We start from the raw sequence: 24,346 nt of genomic DNA on the forward strand, positions 1-24,346 counted from the left end.
CATTGAAAATACTGAAAAGTCGCCTGCCTGTTCGTATCAGGGAAAATCTGATCACTACACCTGAAAATGATATAGGCTACATCTTATCTGTACTCGACTCAACTGACCTAATACATGAACAGGGACCATCACAATCACAGAACATTCATACGCAGCACCTCTGCAAAATAGTCAACAACAGAATGGCAATGGTAGCAATATCCAACATGGTTGGTATCTGTATGCCCTGTGCAACAGTAGTAATACAAGAAATAATTATGGTAATTGGAGAAACTAAAAGTACAAATGAGGTTTCAAAAGAAATCACAAATAGAATTACAATAGAGTGGTTTATACCGAACAGAGGGGATGTGGCCAACAAATTCACAATGCACCCTCTGCAGGTGGCAATAACTGTACAATAACTGGCAGGAACTGACCGCACACAGACCATCCGGCAGTCCTCCACCTGGCAATTACAGTCAATGGAATAACAATCATACATCCAGTGGTGGTCAAGGTAAAGAAGAATTTAATTCCAGGGCAATATAGGAAATGAACTGGTAAGGTCAAACCCACAACTGCAAGTAGCTAAAGTTACTCACAATGAAGAGGCTAATCCCCGACCAATCAGGAGAAAATTCAAACAGGTTGCACTAAGCTCTGATTCACAGACCAATAAAAGTGGCGTGGGTATGCAGTTTATTCCAAATTACTTTCTCAGCAATGACCAAGGGGTCGACATGAAAGAAGAACTGTGTCAGGAAGATGTAAACAATTTAGGTAAGGATAATGAGGAGTCATTGGAAGCTGTAATTAATGCCTGGATATGTGATATGGATGTACCCGTGGTACTAGATATGGGTGAATTGACAAATGTAAATATCACGAGATCTGTTTAACAAGCTGCAAAGACTATGTCATGCACTAACTTTTCCAGTGCAGAATTGTCGTATGCTGACTGCAGAGGGGAGCTAGTCAAAAGCAGTTAAACTTCAGGCATTAATACCCAGTTTTCTTTAAAGTATATTTTTATGGTCATGGAAAAATGTGTCATAAATTCAATTAAAACCAGCACAACTGAAAATACACTGATACCAGAGTACTGTTTCTTGATACACAAAGGGGTGAGCAACTGCCTAAAGAAGACATGAACCCGGAGACTGTCCAAACCAGGGTAAGTGAATCTAGCTGTTTTCAGAGGATAAGAAGGAGGTGTTACAAGAAGTAATACTTCAGTATGTGCAAATATTTAGAAGGTGCCCCACAGTAATAAAGGGTTACAACTATGAAATGGACATTTACCCACACGAAACATTCTGCTTTTCTTCATATCCAATTCCTTGGGCAGAAAGAGAAGCTGTGAGGAAAGAAATTGAAAGGATGATAAATTGGAAGATCATACAACCCTCCTAATCCCCATACTGTAGCCCTATTTTAGCTATCACCAAGCCCAACAGTAGCATCAGGCTTGTGCCTGACACCTGAAGTATAAACAAAATCATTGTTCCTGTCAGGACACACCCTGACAACCTTGAAGAACAATACTGAAATTTCACAATGTTAAATACCTCACAATAGTTGATTTTAAAGTGTCATATTGGCAAATAGCATTACCTGAAGATAGCAGGAAGTACATAGCCTTTGTGTGTTGGGGCAGAAGCTATGAATTTTGTGCATTGCTTTTTGGCTTGAAATGTGAGTGCAAATGTTTTCATTTCCACACTGGACAAAGTTTAGAGACCAGAATTCCTCAGGAGAGTCACTCTATATGTTGATGACATGTTAACAGCTACTCCCACATGGGAAGAACATGTGAGGGTTTTGGCACAAGTATTATACCAATTTGCAAAATATGGGGTCACAGTTAATTTAACAAAGTTGGGAGTTTGGAAAAGAAAAGGTCCAATTCCTGGGTCATATTATCTCACCACAGGGTACATGACCTGATCCAGGAAAACTTGATGCATTCAAACATTTCCCACCACAGCAGAATAAAAAACAACTCAAGGCATATTTGGGTTTGGTTTCTTTTGTTTAGGAAATTCATTCAAGATCAGTTATTGCATATTGGCGCACTGCTCAATCTTTTGAGGAAAAACAATCCATGGATATGGACTGATTGATGTTGAGCAGACTTTGACAAAATAAAGAAAACCTTACTTTATGCAGGCATACTACTCCACCCCAATGTGTCACAGGATTTTTGTCCGAGTACAGATGCTTCTTCACAAGGATAAGGAGCATGCTTATTTCACATCACTGAAGATGATGGGAGCCGACACATAAGATAATCAGTTTTGCAAGTCAAACCCTTCCTGAATCTGCATGTTCTTATAATGCGACAGAGCTCGAGGTTCTCAGGGTTACATGGGCATTTAAGAAATTGAGTACCACTTATGGGGCAAGCACAATTAAGTCTACTGTGAGCATCAAGCACTTCCTTTTCTATTGATGTGCAAATTATTGCATAGAAGGTTAGCCAAGTGGTGCACATACTTCACCAGTTCAGTTTTGAAATCATATATATCAAGGGTAAACAAAACATAATCGCAGACACCCTGTCATGGTAACATCAAAGGCTTGATGAGTTCTTAGAATCCACAGAGTGGATTTCCGAAATTAGTGTTCTGGATGGATGGACGGTTGGATATGTTGGTATGGGCGCATGACAGAAAGGTCTTCAGCACCCGCACAAAATCAGTTTGAGACAAGTGTCAGTAAAATCACTAAACAGGAGTATAAAACAACACATAAAATAAAGGTAACAAAAATTAGAAAACTGTGTATGTACTAGCACAGAAGCATAGAATGATGTCATGTCAATAATTAATCATGTCAATATTAAAACATTAACTAAACAGGAAGAAAGTGGTATAATGAGCTAAAACAATACAGCAGACAGATGTTGCTGGCTGACCGCAAGAATAAAAAAGGAGGAGCCAGCCATTCTGTAACACACTAAAACCTCCAGCCTAAAAGTTTAGGCCAGAGTCCAGACACATCACAAAACTTTAAAACCTTAGGTACATTCATCTCATCATCAGCTAAAATGGAGGGCAGATCCCCACCAATATTTGCTTCTGGCCTTGCCTCACGGTATAAAATGCACTCTGTTAAAATATGCCTTACAGAGATGTGCACACCACAAGCATCACAAAATGGGGGACCCTCTCAGACAGTGCCCAATGTGAAGACGTAAGATGGTCACTTCATCCCCCCCCCCCCCCCCAGAACCTGGCAGGAGAGGAACGCCACGACCAGATAGCTGACTTCACCAGCCGCAGCTTATTGTCCGTTACCATCAGCCATTCCTCACATAACAATTGCATGAACTTCCTGTGTAGTGCAGAAATGAGAGTCTGCAAGGTGGATAGCACACTGTGCCACATCTTGTTCCCTGCAGGCCTCCTTGGGAGCTTGATCAGGTTGTTCATTTCCCCATATCCCTACATGACCTGGCACCCAGAAGAATGACATCTGCTTTCCCTGTCATTGGAGCAAGTATAGTTGGTCATATGTCAGCTGGGTCACCTTCTCAACTGAATTCAGATTCTGTAACAGCTGTAAGGCACTGAGGGAATCAGAGCAAATGAGAAATCATTTGCCCTGAATATGTCGCATCTGCTCCAGTGCCTTCCGGACCATGTGGAGCTTTGCTGAGAAAACGGTATACTCATCAAGAAGACAAATCCTGATGACATGGTTGGCAAACATGACAGAGCAGCCAAGGGAATTCCCTTGTTTGGAGATATCAGTGTACACTACTGTGAAACTATGACGCATATCTAGATGGTTAAAAAACAGAGATTGGAATGTAAAATCTTGTGTCCTATCCTTCTTAAAATTGGTCAAGTCGAAAATAAGTCTGGGCCACCAGAGGAACCAAAGTTGGAAATCTTCTCCAACCATGATCTAAAACATTAAGACCGACCACACCCATGTCTAAAGGCAATCCTGTGTGTGAATCGCATAGGGCTGCCTGTTGTGAGCCATGAAGAAGCCTTTCCATTGGAGGCCGGGCAATGGTATAATATGAGGGTGTGTATGGTGTGGACAGTGTTTTATATGCCTGGCGCACCATAAGTAGGTGCCACCTGATGTGAAGTGGTGGTTCACAAGCCTCTGCACAGAAGCTTGGTATGGGGCTCATTCTGAATGTCCCAATGGCCAAGCAAATCCCTTCATGGTGCACCATGTCCACCAGTACACCATCGTTAAGTAAGAGGATCTCACAGACCCATACACCGTGCACCTGTAATCTAGACGACATCATCGCACAAATGCTCTGCACAACTGGAGCAGACAAGTCCTGCCTGCCACCTCCCCCCACCCCCTCCCCATGTACTATGGCTAAGACATTTTAAAACACTTAGAGCCTTAAGGGACTGTTTTTTCGGGTCCTTAGGATGTGGCAAACACTTTAGCTTAGAGTCAAATATGAGGCCCAGAAACCTCAGTGTGTATTTAAAATTAAGAACAGAGTCCCTCAACTCAGGAAAGTTTAAAATGGAATAAGAATGGTTAAGAAGAACACACACAGACACACACAGTTTTCTCATTTGAAAACTTAAAACCACTCTTCTGCACTCATTCATCCAAACACTGAAGAGTTAGTTGCAACTGATAACATGTCGTTGCAAGGCTTGAAGAAGAGAAAACCACAGAAAAGTCATCCACAAACAAAGAACACTGGACAAGACTTTTCATACTGACATAATGCTATTAACAGCTATGGCAAAGACAGTCACATTTAAAAGCTACCTTGAGCAGGTTCTCCTCCTCAAAGTGGTAAGACAAGATGTCACTGACACAATATCGAAAATACAGTGGTGAGAGAAAGGACTGAATAAAAATGGGAAGACAACCATGAAAACCCCGTTTGTGAAGCAGCTTGAGGATAAGATGCCTCCGAGTAGTATTACAGGCTTCCTTGATGTCAAAAAATATACCTCGAAGATGGTGCCAGTGCAGGAAAACCTGTTGTATACCCGCCATCCGGAGGGCCAAGTTAGCAAATGTGGAGTGATACCTCATCAGCCCATACTGAAAGTGACAAAGGAGTTGCCTGGATTCAAAGCTTCAGATAAGATGGCAGTTGCTCATTTGCTCAAAGGTCCTTAACTCACAGCTAGTGAGGGCAACATTATGGTAACTACTCAGGCATTAAGGTCTATCCCAGGTTCTAAAAGAGGAATTAAAACTGTCTCTTGCCATGAGTTGGGAAAGTGACCTGACACTCAAATGGCTTTAAAATGTGTGAGGACGATGTCTTTGTTTCGACTCGTGAGGTGCCACAGCATACTGTAATGGATTCTGTCGTGACCAGGAAATCTGTCATGAGCCACAGACAATGCAGAATCCAGCTCCCATATGGAAAATGGTAATCTTCAGTGGTGGACTGGAAGTCCAAACTGCTCCTCTCAACAATGGTTATACGGTACTGGAAACTTGCATCTGAGTAGTTGTAATAACTGTGGTAAAATAGGCTGCCACAGTCTGGGCAATGGCTGATGGATTGGTTTGGAGAGTGCTGTTCCTCATTACAGTGGCCATGGAGCACCTCCCTGCTGATCTATGCCATCCACTGCATGGCCGCCACATGACACCAATGGAACTGTGGCGAAGGCAAGTTCAGAGCCCCATTATTAGAGGTGAAGGAGGCTCCCTTTGCTGGCTTCCACCTTCCATATCTCACTTAGAAGGCCCTTAATCGATTTCAGTATGAATATTTCAATATGTACAACCAATCTGGTAAATTATGATACCTGAAAGGACTGCCACAAATTGAACATCTCCTAGTCTACCAGAATCACAACACAACCTGCATCAAACAGGATTTTAAAGGCAAAGTTATATTTATAGCTACATACTAGCAAAACCCTAGCTGAAATATGTTTTTATCATTATTACTGACGTATTACTACAATTATTATCGGTGCTTTATTACATTGAAGTGCCAAAGAAACTGGTATAGGCATGCATATTCTAATAAAGAGATATGTAAACAGCCAAAATATGGTGCTGCAGTCAGGAGAGCCTATGTAAGACAAGTGTCTGGTACAGTTGTTAGATTGGTTACTGCTGTTACAATGGCATGTTATCAAGATTATGTGAGTTTGAATGTGGTGTTATAGCCGGCACATGAGCACTGGAACACAGCATCTCCGAGGCATGGACGAAGAGGGGATATTCCCATACGACCATTTCACAAGCATACCGTGACTGTCAGAAATGTGGTGAAACATGTAATCTCCAACATTGCTGTGGCCTGAGAAAGATCCTACAAGAATGGAACCAACAACGACTGAAGAGAATCATTCAATGTGACAGAAGTGCAACCTTTCCACAAATTGCTGCAGATTTCAATGCTGAGCCATCAACAAGTGTCAGTGTATGAACTATTCAATGAAACATCATCGATATGGGCTTGTGGAAGCGAACGCCCACTCGTGTACCCTTGATCACTGCATGACACAAAGCTTTATGCCTCGCTTGTGCCCGGCAACACCGATATTGGACTGTTGATGACTGGAAACATGTTGCCTGGTCGGACGAGTCTCTTTTCAAATTGTATCAAGCAGATGGATGTGTACATGTTGGACCCTGCATGTCAGCAGGAGACTGTTCAAGCTGGTGGACGCTCTGTAATGGTGTGGGACATGTGCAGTTGGAGTGATATGGGACCCCTGATATGTCTAGATATGAGTCTGACAGGTGAAAGTTATGTAACCATCCTGTCTGATCATCTGCGTCCATTGTTCTTTCCGACAGACTTGGGCAATTCCAGAGGGACAATGCAACACCCCACACGTCCATAACTGCTACAGAGTGGTTCCAGGAACACTCTTCTGACTATATAAACGCTTCCACTGTTCCCAGACATGAACATTATTGAGCAAATCTGGGATTCCTTGCAAGGTGCTGTTCGGAAGAGATCTCCACCCCCTCATACTCTTACAGGTTTATGGACAGCCCTGCAGGATTTGTGGTGTCAGTTCCCTCCAGCACTACTTCAGACATTAGTGAACCCTATGCCACATTGTGTTGCGGCACTTCTGCGTGCTCGCAGGGAGCCTACATGATATTAGGCAGGTGCACCAATTTCTTGGCTCTTCAGTGTATTACGTCTATGCTGATTTATTAGATTGGTGCATAAGCTACATCGTGCTTCATAAGATTGCCATCACTTCTTTGCAAGACTTCTTATCCCCCTCTCTCTCCAGTTTGAATTTTTTGGATTTTGACTGTTGTGAACAGGAGCTTGTATCTTGCTAACAGCTGGACTTGGTCATTTTCAAGGCTAATAAGTATGAAGTGCCAAGTGCAGAAAAATGAACAATTCTGTCATATCTTACTCTATGAGTTTAGTCGAAGATGTGTGGCAGAAGCCTTGAGAAAAATTTGTGGCTTATATGGGAGGGAAGAATTTGTTGAGATAATGACATTGAAATGATTTTCTCAGTTCTGGGGAGGAAAATTCAACTTGTATGGTGAATCTAAATCAGTTGGGTGACAAAAATCTTTGCTAAACAATGTGCAAATTGGCACAGATTAGGTAATGTGATCACACAACCATTTTATGCCATTTGCATCCACTGTACAAAACTTGGGTACATGGGTACCACATGTGTTAAGCAACACCAACAAAAATCAGCAAATAACCACATGTTTATCTTTGCTGACCTGTTACCATTTGGCTTTACATAGGCACAAGCCATTCCTTGGAAACAATGTTATAGTTGATGAGACTGGTTTCTAATATGTGGTCTTAAAGAAGAGGAAAGAATGCCTCAGCTCACTGAAAAAAGTAACACCCTGTATGAAGGTTGTGAAAAAAAGTCAGAAACTTGACAAAGGGACACATTGGAAAAATAAATGTCAAGTACCACCTTCCTGCCATACATTTCCAGAGTGACAGACAGAATCAGTTGTATGTTGCACAAATACGGCATAAAGACTATTTATAAACCAACAAAAAAAATCAGAGTGTCTCAGATCAACAATGGTGAAAAGGGAGCCACTTGCAATGTCAGGAATATATCACATACCATGAACCTGCAAAAAAGTTTATGTTGGAATCACTAGACGATCAGTCAACACCAGGGTCACAGAAAATAAGCGGCACTGCAGGTTGAGGCAGGTGGACAAATCAGCCATGGCAGAGCACGCGCTGTGTGAGACCGACAACATAGTAAAATTTGCTGACATGGAAGTTCTTGCTGTAGAGAAGAGCTATCACACCTGTTTGTTCAGAGAAGCTATACATATCCACAAATATGAGAATAGGTTCAACAAGAAAAGAAAGCCTCAAGGTGAAGACATCCTGGATTGCCATCCTGCAGCAAACGACTGTTGCAGGTAGAAAGGGAAGAACTACATGCGAAATGACCATGGAAAAGCCCTTGGATGTTAGCACACCAGGTACATATAATCTGCGGCTGTGAGCTCAACCCCTGTTCATCACTAGCAATGGAGGATGAAGCTTTGACAATGCCAGGTTAGGGCAAAATGTCAGAAAAATCAACAAACAAATGTCAGCCGAAGAATCTGAGAGAGAAACCAACAGGCATCTTGTCAAAAAGTGGCCATGAAAGACTTAACAGTTTTGTAACATGGACAATTTTTCAGCTGAGCTGTTAGTCGAGATTTTCTTTTCCTAAATGATAATGTATGAATTTTTTACAAGTGAAGATGTTCAATATGAATTAGGATAAATTGCTAATCATGACACAGAGGAGATGTTGAGTGCCAGACAGGCACATTTAAAAGGAGACTGTTTGAACACATCAGCTTTCGGACAAAGCCTATCATCAAATGACGCGCAAACATACAAACATTTATAAACACATAAACCACACACCTCACCTCTCCAAGCACAACTGAGGTAAGTAGAAATGTCAGCTAGGATGTGTAGTGGGGGTAGAGAAAAGGTGTGGAGCACAGAATGGGAGGTGTAGTAGGGTTGGGGTGAGGGAGGATGCTGTGGTTCTGCCTGTGACAGTATGCAGAGATGTTGCAGGAACAGAATGGTGGGCTACTAGGTACTACATGCAGCATTGAGAGAGCTGTGCTGGGCGACAAACACTGAAGCAGAGAGAGGGTAAATGCTATGAAGGTGAGCTCCCCAGTGTCCTTCTAATCTTTTGTATAGATGTAGTCCACCACCTGCTCAAACAACGCAATCTCCTTGTCTGTTCCCATACCATCCTTTCTCCCAACCTCTTGCCCGAAGGCTTATATTCTTACAAATGATCTAGATGAAAGATCTATCCCATACACCCTCACACTATCAACTATACCACTCCTGTCACAGGTACAGGCAACCCCTTCTTCAAAGGCAGGGACATGTGAAAACAGCCACGTAGTCTACCAACTAAGCTGTAGACACTCCAACCCCACACACATTTTCTGTTCCCCCAGCAGCTCACCTGCATGTTCTTTACCATCTTTCTCTGCTTCCTTCTCCCCCCCCCCCCTCCCAATACAGTCCAACACAGCTCCCGTGATGGCGCATCTAGTAACCCACCATCCAGTCCTCGCCATGTCTCAGCAACTTACATGTGCAGCACTACAGTATCTTCACCCATTCCTGACACACTTTGTTCTGAAAGTTGATGTTTTTCAATAGCCTTTTAAATGTGCCTGCCTACCACTAAGTGCCTCATCCATAGATTACAGATTAGCACATACTGTTCAACAATTCATAACAAACAATGAAAATATAAGAATAACAACAATTCTATATGTCTCTGTTTAAAAAAATCTAATGAATGAAAGTTATATCAAATAAATAGGTATTTATTTTATTTTTAAATAATGCACTGTTATTGTGTAGATCTTTGATGCTACTTGGCAGTGAATTAACTAGTTTAATACTGGAATATTGTAAATTTTTATGTATCTTTGTTAGCTTTTTGAAATCATAGTGGAGTTCAGTATTCCTTCTTGTATTATGATCACAGTACATATCACTGACATTATGGAGATTAGATTAGATAAGATTCAGTTTTCATTCCATAGACCCAAAAATGAGATGATTATTGTGGATGTGGAAGATGTCAGGAACTATAAGATAAAAAAACATAGATCATCTGAATATAATATTCACTTCCCTGAACATTTGTCAGGAGACAGTCAAGATATGTGGATATATTACAGTGAACTGGAACTGCTAATATTTACAGAATTAATACACTGTCACAATGAAACATAGTTATGCACTTCTAATAAATTACCTTAATAATACCTAATCTTGACTGTTGTGAGCAATGTCTGTCGAAACTGAAGGCTAACAGCATTTTTACTTAACCTGGTCTAACAGTCCCTGTTAAGATATTCATCTATGGAGCAGAAGGAGTTTCCTACCAAGAAGTCTTTCAAAATCTGTTTAAACTGTGTTTTATCTGAAACCAAGATTTTAATTTTTGCTGGCAATTTATTGAAAAATGTGTATTCCTGAATATTGAACCCCTTTTAAGGCCAAGGAAGGAGATTTTAGGTCTTTATGTAGACTGTTCTTATTCCTAGTATTGATAAGATGTATTGTGCTATTGGTTGGAGATGGAGAAATATTAACTGGAAAAATTTAATTAAGGAGTAAATATACTGAGGAGCAGTGGTTAGAATACCCAGTTCCTTGAACAGGTTTCTGTAGAATGTTCTTGAATTTACACCATAAATTAGTCTTATTAAACACTTTTGCATTCTAAAAACTTTTGCTTGGTTTGACAAGTTACCCCAGAATATGATCCCATATGGTGGATAGGATTATCTGCCATGAAGCTCATTGGGGTACAAATATTGGGTTGGTGCATCATTTGGTAGCAGTTTCCCATAGATTTAATAAATACAACAGATACACATATGAGAGACTTTAGTCATCAATAACATATTCTCCTTCACTATCAGTCTGCCAATGCTGGGATAACTGTTCATTTCTGTGACTGTAGAAATCGTGTGGCTCTGAAGTGAAGAACTTGCCAAGCCATGTTTGGAGTGCACTTTCATCCAGGAAGAAAGTTCCTTGAAGGTTGTTTGAAAGAAAGCAGAAAATGTGAAATATGAAGGTACAAGATCAAGTGAATAAAGCAATTGTGGAATTACTTCCAAACCCAACTCCTGTATAGTGTTTTTTGTCAGTCCAGCAGAATCTGGGCGTGTGTTATCAGGGAGCAGCATCACTTCAAGCAGTTTTCCTCATCATTGTTCTTTGATTGCATCTGCAATATGTCTCAGTTGTTCACAGTAAATGTCATCAGTGATGGTTACACCTTGGGGAAGCAATTCATAGTACACCACACCATCACTGTTCCCAATATCTTTTGTAAACGTGCACAGGTCTTCATACACAGACTTGCTTCTTTAATTGGACTCCATTATTTCTTTCTTTTCTTTATATTAGCATAAAGAACCATTTCTCATCACCAGTAACAATACAGGATAAGATTAGTAGTGTTTTTCATGAGCCAATTGATGGCAAGCAAGCGAAGATGCACGTATGGCCATCTGCTGATTTTTGTGACTTTTGCTTACAGCAAGTGGTACACCTACAACCGATTTTTGAACCATTTGGCATGCAAATCTCACACAATGGTGGAATGATCACAGTTCATCATATCTGCCATTTCCTGAGTACACTGACATGGAATATTGTGGATTAATATGTTTAAACAATCTTAATTAAGCTCTGAAAGTCTTCCCGAATGTGGAGAGTCACTAAAGTCAAAACAATCATCCTTAAAATGAGAAAACCATTTTCTTGCTGTGCTCTGTCCAATGGCATTATCCCCACACATGGCACAACTGTTTCTGCCGGCCACTGTTGTTCTCACCCTTCTATTGAACTCAACAGAAGAATATGTTGGAAATGTTCAGATTTCTCCACTGGCACTCCATTTTCTAGCATCCACACCTTCACTCTCTATCTTCAAATGACAAAATGACAATATGAAAACTCAAACAGCAACAGTGAACTACAAACAAAAAACAACAATTGATAAATACACCCACAGCAACATGCAAAACCAAAATGTTTTGAACTCATACACCAGCATAATATATTACAAAGTTTCTTAACAAGAGTACAACAGGATGCTCCTGGGGGAACCCTACACATAGTTTGGATAATCTTTTTCTACAAAAAAAAACTTTCCTTTGAGATGTGTTTTGAACTGAAGTTAAGTTGATCAATATCTGTTATTAGGTTGCTCAGCATTCATGTCACAGCAATCATGTATGAAACAAATTATGATAAGTGTGTATGAGACTTCTAAAATGAAATAGCATATTTTGATAGTTGTCTGATGACATTACATAAAAAAAGAAAACACTGATGAACCATTTACACTGCAAACGTATTAAAATTGAGTGTAGATTATTAGATAACTTAAGAGGAGATTTGTGGTCAGCAAATGACATGTAATAAGTTGAAATATGAACTAATGACATTAGTATGTTCCAAGTGCCATACACAGACTGTGCATTTTTACATCAGAGTATACTACCATGCATTAAGGGACATTAACACCAGATTTTACATAAAGCATGAAGGAGGGGGAGGGGGGGAGGCTTAGACTAATGTCTGAATTGTTCATTTTACTGTAATAGCAAAATATCTCTTCCAATGTCACTGCTACCTTAACAGTGAAGTTAGAATGACCACAAGTTACTGGATGACCCATGGCAGGAAAATTAGCTTTTGGAACAGGGTTGAGATAAAAGAGAAGTGGATGAAGTAAATAGGACTATAAAGGATTAAGAGGAAAAGTCACATAGTAGCTATAACACGGAGGTCATATTTGCCTTATTGTTGCTTGATTCAAAGCAACCATCACTGTGTGTACCTTGATTGATAAATATTTGCAAAAAACTGATTGAAATAGTCTGGAGAGAATCCTTACCAGAAGCCAAAATTAAAAGCTGTTAAAAAGTAATCATTAAAATGTTGCTTGGCATTCTATCACTTTGCTTTTTAAAATATTTTTATGATAATGAAAAGCACTCCTCAAATTTTACGATTGTATGCTACTACTTTTAATCTATAACATATCAATATGAGACATAAAGGGATCAAATTTTACATCCCACTGCAATATTCAGGATGTAGTTCTGCAGTTCAGTGGCAGAAACAAGATACTACACCTGGTGCAAAAAAGAATAAGTGCATTTTGGTCAATGCTTTCGTAAATTACCTGAATTCTGGGAGTGTAGATTGTTGCTAAAAAGCTATAAAATTCTTTACACAAATAGTTATTTTCTTTCTGGATTTGTGTTAGTGTAAATTTACATAAATCTGTAATGAGAACTGGTGGAACAACAAAAACTGAGAATAGTTGTGATAAAAGTAGCAGTCATTTTTACTCGATTTTGTGTAAGAGCATTAACACATACTGAGTAAGAAGTACATCCAGACATTTTTAATGTAAGTCAAGAACAGTATATCATCACTGTTATAACAAAGATTAGATTAGATTAATACTTGTTCCATAGATCATGAATATGACAATTCGTAATGATGTGGAATGTATCAGGTTAATAAAAGATGTCTGTACAAGATATTACATTACAAAAAATATTGCATGACACTAATATTTAAGTTTTTTATCCCCCTTAATTTATATCTAAAAATTCAGCCAATGAGTAGAAGGAGTTGTCATCTAGAAATTCTCTTAATTTATTTTTAAATGTTAGTTGGCTATCTGTCAGGCTTTTGATGCTGTTTGGTAGGTGACCAAAGACTTTTGTGACAGCATAATTTACCCCTGAAGTATTAATTTTAGCAGCTGATTCAGCATTTGCAAACAATCTACTGGCACATATAGCACATTCTACTCACCTTCACTGTTTAATCCCATTCCTGTAATACTGTTTCTAATGTGAAAACATCAGAGATTCAGAATGTGTATGAATCAGATGCACAATAACGCTGAGGGACAGGTGGTGTCAGAGTGAAGAGTTAGGGATGGTGTAAAAGTACCCCTGTTGATATCACAAGCACTAGAAGATTGTGACTTTACAAATTAATAACTGCAGTAATCTAGTAACACCTCTGCCAGTTACACCACTGCAACACCTATAAATTCATCTTGCCACGTATCTGCAGCAACAGTAGTCACCTCCCACTGAAGATACAAAATTATAGTTCATAGCTATTATTTGATGTCACATTGAGAAAGTAATTAGCTGCAAGAACTGTAGTAAGACAACAAACCCACATCAACCAACTACAAAGTTAAAAATGTCCTAATGTATATCAGTAGTAAATTAAACAAGTACTTTAAAAATACAATAGGAATGAAATACAAAAGTTTATAACAATCAAAACCAAAATTTTATATTTTATGCTCAACTATTTACAACCAAATGAAAGGAATGAAAACAAACCTTCGATATGTAGATTTGACAGATTGCCCTGTCAAACAGTTTGACTTCTTTCAAACTTCTGGTTATAAATATTCCTCTTCCTTGACAACCAGATTCTGGTTTGCAAATGTAAGTCCGATTACGTCTTGAACGAGCATAGGATAACATGTCCGCTATGCTGCTTACACATGATATAGAGTATGTAAAATTCATTTCAAACAATATAATGAGTTTTGAGTATATTACAGTTCTACACAACACATTTTTTATAGAGAAAGAAAATCATTTATGTTTCAGATACTTTCCAAAAAAATGGAAGAAATTATATTCAACTGTATGTACACATCCATTAAACTCACAGTAAACAGCATGCAAATAAAAATAGAAAAATTCTACTTACCAGAAATAAGCAGGCAAAGAAACAAAAGTTTGCAGAAGCAGGATTTCTTTCACCCAGAAAATAAAAGGGCACACTCCCACGCAAGAGAGAAACAAGGAAGTTAGAAACACTAGGGACAATATGAAAATATGGCAAGAAATGTGATTTTTCTGACTTTTTGCAATATCTGTCAACTGTTGATCCACTATTAGATTTTCAAAAAAGCTTAATCCACACAAAGAGCAAACAGGACATGAGCAGTTACAGCTGAGAATAACTCATAATCTGTATGGCATCTCCCGTTTTAAAACTAACAATTATACAACAGTTAGGTGGGGAAAAAAAGGAAAAATGTTATGTGCTTCATAATAACCAGAGTGGCTTCAGTGAATAGAAACAATTCTTATGTTACATTTAATAACTGAAAGAAGATGTAAGAAACACGAGCACACCTTTTCAGCATCTGTAGACTCAGATTGGCATTCAACAATATTCTGCTATGGTAGTCACTGAAGCCATCATGCATTGCTCTCTTGACAGCCAAATGTGTTTCATTCAGCATTTCTCTATCTATAGCCATACACATTGGATTACACCTGTTGTGTATCTCTATTTCTTTAAAAGTTTCTTTAAGCAACTGTATATCATGGAGGTTCCCTCCCATTATGGACTGTTTACTGGATACATATCTATTTTATTTTATTGCAAGTTCCGTTGATCCTGATAGCAATGGAGTTCAAATGGTTCAAATGGCTCTGAGCACTATGGGACTTAACTGCTGAGGTCATCAGTCCCCTAGAACTTAGAACTACTTAAACCTAACTAACCTAAGGACATCACACACATCCATGCCTGAGGCAGGATTCGAACCTGTGACCGTAGCAGTTGCGCAGTTCCAGACTGCAGTGCCTAGGACCACTCAGCCACACTGGCCGGCTGCAATGGAGTTGCTAGGATATGGAATGAGTCAGTATTTTTACAATGTTAACAATACAGCAGCACCCAATATGGTTAATTAATGACAAAACTCATTGTAACAAGATGGCACACTAGAAGAAATAAAAACATATTACATACACCAGAATTAACACTTATGTGTACACATTCAGATTAACAATATCAAAGTATTTGAGCAACAATATAACATTACAGCAACAAATAGTTTCATTTATGCTAACATTCATGGCTTACTTGGTTGTATAATAAAAATAATTGAATAGGTTGACTTTCGTATTGGGTATTCCTTCAGTTTGCTCTTGAACTTTGGTGTTTCAGGGGCAAGACTTTTGATGACACTGGGTACAGAATTGTAAATTTTTATGCCTGTATAATTTAATTTCTTTCTGTACAAGGGTTACTATGAAAGTCCTCTTTTGATCTTGGGTTGTGACCATGATATTCACTATTGGTTTTGAAGAGAGAGTGGTTTATATTAATGAAACATACAAGGGAGTATAAGTACTGCGATATCATTGTAAATATGCCTCGAGATGACTGGGTGTTTGTGGTGTCCTCATGATTTCATCATCATTCCTGAAAGTGGTGAGGTTGGACTGCGCGAAGGTTGGAAATTTGTACGGGCGCTGATAAACGTGCGGTTGAGTGCCCCACAAACCAAACATCATCATCATCATCATCATTGTAAATACCTGTAGTTCCCTAAACAGATTCCTGCAAAAGTGCCTTGGCTGCACATTACTCATGATACGTATAGCTCTCTTCTGAGCAATAAAAAATTTTTATGCCAAGGGCTGGTTGCCACAAAACATGATTCCGTACCAAAAGTGCATGGAAATATCTGAAATGAGCAGCTCTTATGGCCTCCTTATGTGTGGTTGATGCAATTACGCATAAGGCAAATGTTCCAGAATGTAGCCTTTTTTCTAGATCTAGGATATGGTTCGACCAATTTAGCTTGCAGCCTACATACACACCGAGGAACTTAGCTGAGTCAATGTGCTTTGCTTGTTGTCCATTACATTCTATATTTATATCCCCTGGTTCTTTATGTGTCATCTGAAACTGTACATAATGAGTTTTTTTTATATTTAGAGAGAGTCCATTACAGTTAAACCATTTCAGAACGTCATCAAATGCATTGTTCGCAGATGTTTCCTGGTTGTTCCGTAATGCTTTGTGGGAGGTCATTTATAAATATAAGAAACAGTAAGGGTCCCAGTACCAAGCCTTGAGGTACTCCAGTGTTGAGTGTATCCTACCTGGATAAAGCTAGAATTCCACTACTATCAGTAATTATTATCCTTTGTTTCCTATCTATAAGGTAGGATTTAATCCATGTTCCCATTATTCTACCTAATCCATAGTGGTCTGCTTTATTTAGCAGAATTTCGTGGTTGACACAGTCAAAAGCTTTGGATAGGTCACATAGGATTAATTGGTGCCAATTTTCTGTTAAGAGATTTGAGAATTTGATTGCTGGAAGAGAAAACAGTATCATCAATTGATAGGCCTTGCTGGAAACCAAACTGGCATTGACTGAGAATGTTATGGCTGTTCAGGTGATTAACAATTCTCTGGTATACCAGTTATACCATTTTCTCGAGGACCTTTGAAAAACTTGTTAGCAGGGATATTGGGCAGTAGTTTGTTACATCTGTTTTTTCACCTTTTTTGAAAGGCAAATCTAAGTGGAACAGTACCTTGTTTTAGGGATTCATTAAGAATGTAACACAAGACAGCATTTATATAGGCACGACAGTGCTTGAGTATCTTAGTTGAAATATTATCAACCCCACAAGAGTTTTTTGACTTCATCTCTCTGTTTGTCTTATTGATCTCACTAATTGTTATGGGGGGTTACCTGACTCTGGCAAACTCTGGCATTGTTAGCTTTATGCAGAAGGGCTATCGCATCATCCATTGAGCCTTCACAGCCATTTTTTTCTGCAGCTGATAAAAAATGTTTATTGAAGATATTAGCAACTTCCTAAGTATTTTTTACAATATCTCCATCCTGAATTAATTCTATGTCAGTCATGCACTCTACTTTTTTACCACTCTCCCTTTTTATAATATGCTAGATGGTTTCTGATTTGTTGTTTGATTTATCAATTTCAGATGTTGTGTACATAGTTTTGGACTTTTAATTACTCTTTTTAAAATATTACAGTACAATCTATAGTCCTCCTTTTTTATGGGATAACCTTTGGGCTTCATATAAATTTCTTTTTGTTCTACAGGAAATTCTGATCCCTTTAGTAATCCAGGGTTTCTGTTTTGAGGCCTGAGGATTGTTTCTCAAGATAATTTTTGGAAATACAGTTTCAAATAATGACACAAGCTCATTAGAGAACAGAGTAAATTTTTGATTAATATTCCTCCACATAAATACGGGGGTCCACTCAATCTGCTGTAAGAGAAGGTTGAAGATTTCTAAGTTATCATTATTGACTGACCTGACAGTTTTAAAGGAGTGCTTAGCTTTATCACACAATTTGATATTTACTGTAAGCAGTTGACCATCATGATCTGACAGACCATTAAGTATTTGACTTACAATAATACTGCTGCTTCTGTATCTGTCCAGGAATACATTATTAATTAGGCTCTTGGAAAGTTAACTACTGTAATTAGGTTAAATGATTCCATCAGGTGTTCTAGTTCTCTTCTACTGCTGTTTGTAGTTGAGAAGTTAATATTAAAATCACCCATGATAATTAAATTCTTGTGTTTGGAATATATTTGGTTCAAAAGTTGTTGCATATGGTTTAGAATGATACATATTTTCCCTGCAGGGGCCCTGTAAACTGCCAAAATTATAACTGACTTATTATTTGTAGTAATTTTGGTTCCACAGACTTCAAAGTAAGAATCTACACTAGTTGGGTTGGTTGAGTTGTTTGAAGGAAGAGACCAAACAGCGAGGTCATCGGTCTCATCGGATTAGGGAAGGATGGGGAAGGAAGTCGGCCGTGCCCTTCACAGGAACCATCCCGGCATTTGCCTAGAGCGATTTAGGGAAATCACGGAAAACCTAAATCAGGATGGCTGGATGCGGGATTGAACTGTCGTTCTCCCGAATGCAAGTCCAATGTGATAACCGCTGCGCCACCTCACTCAGTGAGAATCTACATTGTAAGTAATTCTGTCTAGGGATTTATATTTTACATTAGTTTTAACATAGATTGCAGTCCCTCCTTTCTCCTTTATGGATCTAAAATAGCTGGCTGCCAATGAGTATCCATCAGTTTGAGGCATTGCAGTGCCACTTGGTGTTATGTAAGACATATTACTTGTATATGGTTTACAGATCCAGTGTCAATAATGTCAAGATTTAGAAGCTCCAGTGTGTTTCTGAGACCACTGAAGTTTTGGTGGAACACACAGAGTTTACTGTTACTGGTATTTCTTGGTTCGTAGCTATACTATCCAGTGCATGGTCAACTATTCTTTAAACTTGAGGCATAGTTCTTCTACATGCTCCTGTCCTGTGCTGAAAGTTTCAAGTTCCTCTTTGAGATACAACACTAGCAATTTTTTATCTAGTTTACTGAACATAAACATATTTTCCTGTTTCTGTTGTCCTCTGTACTTTGGTAATCACTGTTGCCATATCGACATCATGGTCACAGGTACCAGTTTCAATGTGGAATCCTCAAAGAGGTCAGGTCTATCATTGCCATTAGATCCAATATATTTCCATCATGAGTGGGGTTCCTAACTATACGTTTTATGTAGTTTTCAGAGAAGGCATTTAGTAATGTTTCACAGGATGTCTTATCACACTCACCACTAACAAAACAGTAATTTTCCCAATTAATTTTTGGATGATTAAAAGTCCCCACCAATGACTAGGGGATGACTGCGGAACTTACATACAAGTGAACTAAGGTTTTCTCTTAAGTTTTTGATTATATCGGGAGATGAGTCTGGTTGATGACTGAAGGATCCGATTTCAATGGTTTGGTTAAGCAGGATCCTAAGAGCACAGCTTAAATTTCAGCAGCTGAATATTTCTGACATGCACAACTATAAATTTCACTGCTGTGTACTGAAGAACATTTCATGGGTTACTTCACTGAATATATGTTCTGCAAGCACTTCGACTTTTCCACAAAAAAGCCAATTACATGTGGAATTGCTCAAGAACTTACCTCACTTTTTTTTAAGTCATAATTATAATGTCTGCCATTGTCATTGCATAATTTGTTGTTGTTGTTGTGGTCTTCAGTCCAGAGACTGGTTTGATGCAGCTCTCCATACTACTTTATCCTGTGCAAGCTTCTTTATCTCTGAGTAACTATTGCACCCTACATCCTTCTATTTTTACCCTCCATGCTGTCCTCCAGTACTAAATTGGTAATTGCTTGGTGCCTCAGAACATGTCGTACCAAATGATCCCTACTTCTGGTCAAGTTGTGCTACAAATTCCTCTTCTCCCCAATTCTATTCAGTACCTCCTCATTAGTTACATGATCTACCCATCTAATCTTCAGCATTCTTCTGTGGCACTGTATTTCAAAAGCTTCTATTCTCTTCTTGTCTAAACCTGGCACTTAAATCTATACTCAATGTTAACAAATTCCTCTTCTTCAGAAACACTTTTCTTGCCACTGCCAGTCTACATTTATCTCCTCTCTACTTCGACCATTATCAGTTGTTTTGTTCCACAAATAGCAAAACTCATCCATTACTTTAAGTGTCTCATTTCCTAATCTAATTCCCTCAGGATCACCTGATTTAATTAGACTACATTTGATTATCCTCATTTTGCTTTTGTTGTGTTCATCTTATATCCTCCTTTGAAGACACTGTCCATTCCATTCAACTGCTCTTCCAGGTCCTTTGCTGTCTCTGACAGAATTACGATGTCATCAGCAAACCACAAAGTTTTTATTTCTTCTCCATGGATTTTAATTTCTACTCCAAATTTTTCTTTTGTTTCCTTTACTGCTTGCTCAATATACAGACTGAATAACATTGAGGATAGGCTACAACCCTGTTTCACTCCCTTACCAACCACTGCTTCCCTTTCATGTCCCTCGACTCTTATAACTGTCGTCTGGTTTCTGTAAAAATTGTAAACAGCCTTTTGCTCCCTGTATTTGGCCCCTGCCACCTTCAGAATTTGAAAGAGAGTGTAACCACTACGTAGCTCCATTCTATTAATGATAGACTCATTCGTATTCTTAATGTTCAACTTTATTGTGAAGCAATGAGCCAGACATTAACATAGAACATTTAAGATAAAACAAATGCAAAGCAAAGAGTAAATGATTACATGCACACTAGAGTCTTTGCCGCTGCCCCTGTACTGTGCACACGCAACTATTCATCTGCGTGCTCCCAGAAGAGTATTATAGTCAACCTTGTCAAAAGCTTTCTCTGAGTCTACAAATGGTAGAAACATTTTACCTTTCCTTACTCTATCTTCTATGATAAGTCATAGGGTCAGTATTGCCTCATGTGCTCCAACTTTTCTATGGAATCCGAACTGACCTTCCCCAAGGTCAACGTCTATCAGTTTTTCCATTCGTCTGCATAATCTGTTACCTATGAAAGAGCTAAAATAAATATGAAAAATTAACTTTGAATCTTGAGTCTTTTTAGTATGTGATAGTCTTTAAGATATATAAAAGACTTAATTTTCCAGTATAATTTTAAGTAACAGCACAGACAGCTTGTCTTCAGGGCCCAAAATTGTTTGAAGTGGCTGGTCCTCAAAGTGTTAACTTTTGAGTGAGATTCAAATGCTCCATAATTTACAAAACTCATCAGACATTCTCATGCATAACATAACTGATCCTGTGTAAAAGGAAATTTACTTTGAAAGTAATGCTTCTCAAACCACAATTTGCAATATTTTTCCATGACCTATTAGAAATGTAAATAGTTGTGACATCACGCTCACAGAAAGCAGTTTGTTGTTACAAAGTGTTACATCGTCTTCACATCCTAAATCCTCTGAGCCACTTTGCTGTTGTCAGACATTTGCGTGCACTGCATTTTGTTGTCATAAATGGCACAAATTTTCTTTGCAACTGAAGTTTTATTTTGGTGTTATTTCCTGGTTTACATATTACTGCTGCAGTATTATTCTGCAGTAGTGCGGTAAAGTAAAATTCTTAGTTAGAGTATCAGTTATTACCCATCAAAATTTCAAAAATTTAACTGAAAAGTATAAAATTAAAAATTCTTTACCTGGATGAAACAATACCTAAATTTTTCCTGGAATTCCTGGAATTTATAAACCTTGTTAGGGCTTGTAGCCCCCAGCATAACAGCACTGCACCATGGGTGGCCTATGCCGAAGGTCACAGGTACTACATTGGCAAACACTGCCTCTGCAGTTCCAAGTGCAAAACTTGCCAGCAGATGGCAGCAGCAGCACTCCAAGAGGCCACAGTCAGCATGGACCTGCCTGCTTCCACTGGATCACATGCTCAAAAATATGTCTTACTCTAGCCTGATGCTTGAAAATATTTAGGTCAACACGCAGCTGTGGCTAGTCAGTTCTCCACAGAGGAGCTCTGGCATCATGCCGCAATCTGTTGCTTGACACCGAGCGAGGTGGCGCAGTGGTTAGCACACTGGACTCGCATTCGGGAGGACGACGGTTCAATCCCGTCTCCAGCCATCCTGATTTAGGTTTTCTGTGATTTCCCTAAATCGATTCAGGCAAATACCGGGATGGTTCCTTTGAAAGGGCACGGCCGATTTCCTTCCCCATCCTTCCCTAACCCGAGCTTGCGCTCCGTCACTAATGACCTCGTTGTCGACGGGACGTTAAACACTAACCTCCTCCTCCTCCTGTTGCTTGACGTCAGGCTACTTGCTGGGATCTTCACCTCTGATGCTATGTGGAGTCCCCAGCAGTTGTCATAGATCTATGCTAAGACTTGGTCTCTACAATATGGACCTCTGAGACTTTGATATTTTTGGATGAGGCAGAGTCTGTGTAATTAATGACAATCAGTTCCTCATCAAACGGAACTTTGACTCTAGTAATTGTGATTCAGTTCCTCTTATGCTATGTGGAGACCCCAGCAGTTGTCATAGTGCTACGCTGAGACTTGACATCTACAGTATGGACCTCTGTGACTTTGATATTTTTAGATGAAGCAGTGTCTGTTTAATTAATGACAATCAGTTCCTCATCAACCAGAACTTTGACTCTAGTAATTGTGATTCAGTTTTCTGTGGCTGACAGTCCATTGGACTTAGACATCTCACTCACTTCAAAGAAACTGACTTTACTGTGAACTATTTCTTGTGTTGTGTAAGAAAGATTGAAGTTTTACATTTGTTTCAATAAACTTACTTCTCATTGTATACCTAGGCTTTAGTTTCTCTGGACTCTCTGTGGACTCACTCTGCATGATTGTGGTTTGTTCTAGGTAGGTAGTGCCTCTTCATGTATTTTGCAAATTTCTTGTGGACTAATGTTTGCTCTTGTGCAAACATGCCTACATCTACAGACGTGAATACACAAGTCCCATTGTCTGTTGCCAGTCTCAGGAGCTGATGTTAGAGAAGATGGCTGCCATCACCACTACTGGAAATCACCATACATTTGTCTCACTTCGGCTGACTGGTAAAGGAACTCCAAATGGCACCTGCACCATTCTAGGCATTTGACAAAAACACAGAACCATATGCCAAATGCACCATCTGCCTCAAAGAGCATTCATTCCCATGGGACCTCAGACGATGTCCAGGAACACACTTTTTTTTTAATGCAAACACTGGAGGATAAATGTATTACCTTTTTCAGCAGCTTAATCCTGATGATGAATCTCATTTTTTGCCTTATGAATGTTTAAAATTGTGTTTGTTGGACTAGTCTGATGTCCAAGTGCATGTGGTAGCTCCCTGCAACAAGTTTTTTTAGCTACAGCTACCATAAACAAAACTAACATTTGTAAAGGGAGTGGATAGCTTGTTTGCAAGGCTCCTCTAGAGATTGCATTTTCCAGAGTTCTAATACTCAGTGCAAACAGTCTCATGTGGAACTGCCAGTTAGAGATATGATCCTGGTCCACTCTGCAATCGAAGGACTCCATAAAAGTCTCTTAAAGCTCAATGTCGTCTCCTTAAGTGCACACTTTCCCCTCATCTGGGCACTTGAACAGTCCGTAAAGTCATTGGCAGCTCTGCAGGACTCATCACAGGTGTTTGCCACCTGCCCAACCTGCTGGACCCTGACTCAGCACCATCCGTCAGGTCAGTTTGATTCACTGAACAAACCTTCCTGTGGCAAAGTTGCCGCAAGTGGATTCATGCAGCAATTTTGTAAAACAGCAGTGCCAGCAATGCTGCTTTCATAGGACAGAATGTACTGCCTGTGGTAAGAATGGACAGAAGTTGAAGTGTTCCAATCCTAAATCAACATGAATGCCAATTGTGCCCAACTAGACAACAGGGATTTTGATTCAGACTATGTTGACTGTGTCTGCAGTCCTGATGTCCTGCGTGTCCAGGCCATCCTCCCTACATCTCATAGGTTGGAATTGGCCTTTAGCGCTATCCCTGTTGTCTTTCATATTGATACTGAAGCTTCAAGCACTATTGTTGATAGGGAAACATACTGCCACCTGGGCCTCCCTACACCACAACCTCTTTATAAGCAGTTGAAAAATTATAGTAAAATACCATTGAGGTAAA

At 39.2% G+C, this 24,346-nt stretch overlaps 1 protein-coding gene across 1 annotated transcript in view; it reads right to left on the reverse strand.

Moving 5' to 3' along the window:
* The window catches only part of LOC126199400 (tubulin polyglutamylase ttll6-like), a gene marked incomplete at its 5' end in the record, with an annotated part of 426,833 nt that overhangs the window by 375,407 nt on the left and 27,080 nt on the right, over positions 1 to 24,346 (reverse strand). The window contains one exon of the mRNA XM_049936319.1: positions 14,365 to 14,521. Coding sequence (XP_049792276.1) covers positions 14,365 to 14,521 — 157 coding nt within the window. The remainder of the gene's footprint in view (positions 1 to 14,364; positions 14,522 to 24,346) is intronic.

This window comes from Schistocerca nitens, chromosome 8 (genome assembly GCF_023898315.1).
Source record: "Schistocerca nitens isolate TAMUIC-IGC-003100 chromosome 8, iqSchNite1.1, whole genome shotgun sequence".
Taxonomy (NCBI): domain Eukaryota; kingdom Metazoa; phylum Arthropoda; class Insecta; order Orthoptera; family Acrididae; genus Schistocerca; species Schistocerca nitens.